Source organism: Sinocyclocheilus grahami, unplaced genomic scaffold (assembly GCF_001515645.1).
Source record: "Sinocyclocheilus grahami isolate Dianchi unplaced genomic scaffold, SAMN03320097.WGS_v1.1 scaffold1049.1, whole genome shotgun sequence".
Taxonomy (NCBI): Eukaryota; Metazoa; Chordata; class Actinopteri; order Cypriniformes; family Cyprinidae; genus Sinocyclocheilus; species Sinocyclocheilus grahami.
Window position 1 is genome coordinate 384,128 of NW_015506228.1, and position 5,442 is coordinate 389,569.

The 5,442-nt window shown below is 37.0% G+C and overlaps 1 protein-coding gene across 1 annotated transcript in view; it reads right to left on the minus strand.

The window, feature by feature from the left end:
* LOC107566134 (probable E3 ubiquitin-protein ligase HECTD4) overlaps window positions 1–5,442 on the minus strand; it is a 52,638-nt gene that overhangs the window by 8,233 nt on the left and 38,963 nt on the right. The window contains 3 exon segments of the mRNA XM_016251511.1: window positions 1,146–1,382; window positions 1,448–1,551; window positions 2,331–2,486. Coding sequence (XP_016106997.1) covers window positions 1,146–1,382; window positions 1,448–1,551; window positions 2,331–2,486 — 497 coding nt within the window.

The window sequence follows — 5,442 nt, forward strand, 5'->3', positions numbered from 1 at the left end:
CACTCTCACACACACACACTCTCTCTCACACGCACACGCACACTCTCACTCACACACACTCTCACTCACTCTCACACACACACTCACTCTCACACACACACACACTCACTCACTCTCACACACACACACTCTCACACACACACACTCTCGCACGAGCGCACACTCACGCACGCGCACACTCACGCACGCGCACACTCACACACGCACGCACACACACACACACTCTCTCACACACACACACTTACCACAAATGGGTGCATCCAGATATTATTTAATAACCCCTGAAGTAATTCATCCAGTAGCTTTTCTCTCCGTGACAAGAAAAGCAGACCACTCTTGTTAGCAGTTGCACTAAACATTAGTCGGGGAGGAGCTCTGGGAGGAGCTGAGTTAATTTAGTCTCACGTCACACAACAGCACATTCGACTAGGAGCAGGTACAATTCAGATATCTTCAAATATAATTGTGACTAGTCGAAACTGAATTAGAGATATCTCTAATTACCTTTGCAGATGTGTGACGCCCTATTGAAGATATCTATGATGTCATTACAGATATCTTCAATGGAGTTTTGACTAGTCATAAAGTATTTAGAGATATCTCTAATCCGATTTCTTACTAGTGCAATTATAATTGCAGATATCTCTAATTGTCATTGTGACTAGTCGAATTATAATTATGACTCGTCAAAATACAATTGTTCCTATCTTAAATGATATTTATGGATAGTCAAAACAAACTTTTAAATGCTAAAACGGCTTGCCATAGTTTTATTGAATAATGACATTACTGGTTGAGCTTCACGTCCACGCGGTGATATGTGGGATTGACACGGAGTTCTGCGGTCGACAAATGCGACTTCCGGAGCATTCGTAATGAAAAGCACCTCTCTCTCTCTCTCTCTCTCACTCTCTCTCTCTCACACACACACAATATTTGAAGTACACAACAAGTGCACATTCAATACAATTAAGTGCACTTCTTTTTCACAAAGGTATTAAAGGAATCAATGCAGAAACGAAGATCCTGGGATGAGAAAAGCAATGTGATGTGTCAGATTACACTCCCTCCAAAGACAGAAAATAATCACATTTTACTTCATGAAAACGGAGGCTATTCGCTGTATAATATGAATTATAGTTTACATTCTCAAACTTCCTGATGTGGTTGTATGTGAGCAGGTCGGCTTCTCGAAAGTCAGATTCTGGGTCGAGCGCTTCACCGACCAGACCCTTCCAGAAGGATCCGAGCAGATCCAAAGGCAGAGGCACGTCTGCCCTGATGGCGATCCCCAGCAGCTGGCCGAAGAAGTTCAGCAGCTGCTCTTCTGCGTAAGTGATGGGGCACGGCGTCACAATGTATGAGAAGCATGTGCTATCATCCTGTAGCACATAAAGGAAGGAGGAAAAATGCTGTGAAATCCAGCAGAACAAACATGCAGGTGCACCTTATTGCGATTTGCCGCAGCGCTGGGACACGGGAGGAGAAGAGAGAGCGCCGAACTCTGCAGCTCCTTACAGACTTGCCACAAGAAATGCCTGAATGAGCCGCCTGAGAAAACACACGACAAGCAAGAAGCATGTAAACCGGATTCATGCTATCCTTATTATTAACTAAAACCATTAAAAGTATAAAATAAATTATAAAAATGTCAAAAGCACATGACAAACTTACCTAAACTTAAACTAAATTTCAGATTAAAACCGACCAACATAAAAATGCAAGTTATTTCAAAATATTAATAAACACTGTAATACTACATTAATAATACTTAACAGGGTGGAAGTACAGTTGCTTCATTGCTTAAGTACACTATAAGCAACAAACAAATAGAAAATATAACTATAAAATTAATTAATTTATAATTTAAGGAGAGACTTTTTTGCGAGTAAATAAAACAATGAAATTAATTCCTTAATTTTTAACAATCTGTGACCGCATCGAACTTGAAAAGGAAGATTTACACTAAATACAATAAAAAAGATTGAACACAGTTAAGTTAGTAGTGCTGCTACTATTAGCTACTCGTCGAATAGTGTTGATATTGTTAATGAAAACTGACTGAAATAAAATAAAATATAAATATTAAATTACTTAAATGAAGATTAGAAATTAATGTACTGAATAACTGAAATAAAATATGTCATGTAAATAATAAATCACATAACAAAATGACTCAAATTAAAACTGAAAACATAAATAGAAAGGCTCAAAATGTTATATAATGCTATATAAATAACAGTAAATTGACACGGGGAATAATGCGATGCAGTCCGTCACAGAAGGAAGGGTTATGTTGGGAGAGAGAGTGTTTGGTGCGTGACACTGACTGGTGCCGTGGACCTCCTCCCCGGTGAAGCGGATGTTGAAGGCGTAGGTGGGGTCTCCTCCGCTGGCGATCCGAACACACAGCTGAGACGACGGGACGCAGGACAGCTGACGCGCCGCCTGGCAGAAGTACGTGTTCTCTGCTGCACGCGTCTCTCCTGCGACACACAGATAGATCTCAGTATAAACAGCCTCGTCTGCAGTGCTGGGCGAGTTACGTAATCAGATTACTTTTTTCAAGTAACTAGTAAAGTAACGCATTACTAGGGACGTAACGATGAACCGTGAGTCGCTTGAAAATCGATAAAAAAAATGTGACCCTGCAGCACAAAAGCAGTGTTGAGTCGCTGGGGGATATTTGTAGCAATAGCCAACAATACATTGTATGGGTCAAAATTATACATTTCTCTTTTATGCCAAACATTTGGATATTAAGTAAAGATCATGTTCCATGAAGATATTTTGTACATTTCCTACCGTAAATACATCAAAACTTAATTTTTGATTAGTAATATGCATTGCTAAGATCTTCATTTGGACAACTTTAAAGATGATTTTCTCAATATTTAGATTTTTTTGCACCCTCAGATTCCAGATTTTCAAATAGTTGTATCTCAGCCAAATATTGTCCGATCCTAACAAACCATACATCACTGGAAAGCTATTTATTCAGCTTTCAGATGATGTATACATCTCAATTTCACAAAATTTACCCTTATGACTGCTTTTGTGCTCCAGGGTCACATATGTGACGAGTAAAATCGGTTGAGATGCCAAACCAATCGCGATACAGCTGGAGCAGGAGTTTCTATGAATGCATCTCTGAGGGGAACTGACTGTCTTTAGAAAAGTTTACGTGGTATTTTCTTTTCATCTTGCCTCTGAACGATGCATATTAAAGAAGTGTTCATAAGCGCAGCGCTGCTTTGTTTACGGCGGTAAACACCGTTTCATTGCTGTTCATAAGCGCCACCTGCTGGCAGAGCGTGCATCTGCGTCTCATTCAGCTCGTCTGCCGTTTCCTTCAGATATGCTTTATGTCGTATAGTTTCACAAAACTAAACTCCGACCATTCTGTTTTTGCTTCAAATTTCGAAATTACACAATCTAATTTAGATTAAAAACTGCTCATGCATCTTTGTTTGGATCGTGATTAAAATGCAGTGGTTGCCTCCAATTTTAAATGGAAGGAGCACAGACAAAGCCTTAGTTTGTTTACACGAAGAGACTACTTTTATTTGTGTAACTTATTTGATTTGAGGTTTGTTTTCGATAACACAAAGAAACGTGCAGCAATAGCCTAATAAAAGGACACCTTTTCATTTACTGTATAATCTAATTTTGTTAAAAATAATCGTGACATCAAAATCATGAATCGTTACATCCCTACGCATTACTTTTTAATTTACACGAAAATATCGAATGTATGTTTTCCCATACATTGACTGACAAGTTCTCTTATCCCCATGTTGAGAGAAATCGGGAGAAAGTACAGAGGCATTTATTGTGTTCCCCATGTATGGCTAGTTCTAGACTAAATGTGAACATGCATTTACTCATCTCACTTGCACAAACACAGATTCAGTATTGCTCAAAATTAATGAAGAACAGTGAAATGCAAAATCTGAATATGACGCAAATCTGCAATAATTAAATGGTAAATGACACAAATAATCAATATATGCATTTAACCGTTTTATTAAACAATGTCTTTACTGCTGAGCTTTGATTATTAAATTCAATCATACTATTAAGCACAAATGACTTTAGATAAACTAGCAGACATGCATTTACTTTTCCTCCAGACTGAGGCTTATTCATTTCACTTTCTGGTGTGAAAGGGATTTTACATTTACCAAAAATAGAACTTATATATAAATATATATAAAACAAAATAAGCCAGCCCAGACCAGATTTGAAAAGTAACGCAAAAGGTAACGGAACGCATTACTTCCCATAAAAAGTAACTAAGTAACGTAATTAGTTACTTTCATTGTTGGGGTAAAAATGTAACGGAATTACGTAATTTAAATACAAAATAAATGTAACTGTAATCAGTAACTGAGAAAACAAATGTGTAATTAAAATACTAAATAATATTAAATTACAATATTTTTTCGCACATATCCACAAACAGATAAAAATTTTTTTTTTTTTTTATAAATTGCACTGACTGCTCTAAAATACGAGACACCAATATTTTAGCAGTTTAGGACACAGAATATGACACATGCTTATTCGATAACTCTTTTATTTTTTTACTTGGGTTTAAGTATATGCTTTATTTTGCTGTTGCAAGATTAACTACGCAAAGATTGGATTTCAAAAACGGTATCCTAGCTATTTAATAATAATTTTTGTTATGATTTTAAATCTGCATTTAACTTCAGAATGTCACTGTAGAGTTAACCCTGCCTGGTTTAAATGTTTGAGTGTGATAAACAGTTTCAAAACTTTACAAATTTGGAAAAGTAATCAAATGTAATCAGTTACATTACTTTAAAGGGGTTATATGATGCGATTTCAAGTTTATAATTTTTGTTATGATTTTAAATCTGCATTTAACTTCAGAATGTCACTGTAGAGTTAACCCTGCCTGGTTTAAATGTTTGAGTGTGATAAACAGTTTCAAAACTTTACAAATTTGGAAAAGTAATCAAATGTAATCAGTTACATTACTTTAAAGGGGTTATATGATGCGATTTCAAGTTTTCCTTTCTCTTTGGAGTGTTACAAGCTGATTTTGCATAGATAAGATCCCTGAAGTTGCAAAGACTAAAGTCTGAAAACCAAAGAGATATTCTTTATCAAAGTTAAGACTCTGCCACGCCCCCCTAAAACGGCTCGTTCTAACACGCCCCCACATATCTACCTCACTATGTGGAAATATTAGAAGGTGTGGTTTCAGTAACCGCAGTTAGTGTTGAAGCAGCATGTCAGGGAGACGCTGTGTGTTTCTAGGCGAAAGCAAAAGCATTTTATGGACGACCGTTTCTTGAACCTAGGAGAGGAGGTCATTCTGACTTTGCTATGACAATCTGGTGCTTCTAAATCAGCTACTGTTCTGTTATTAGTTTAAGTATTTGCTATTGACTGTTCAAATGCGGAGTTTTG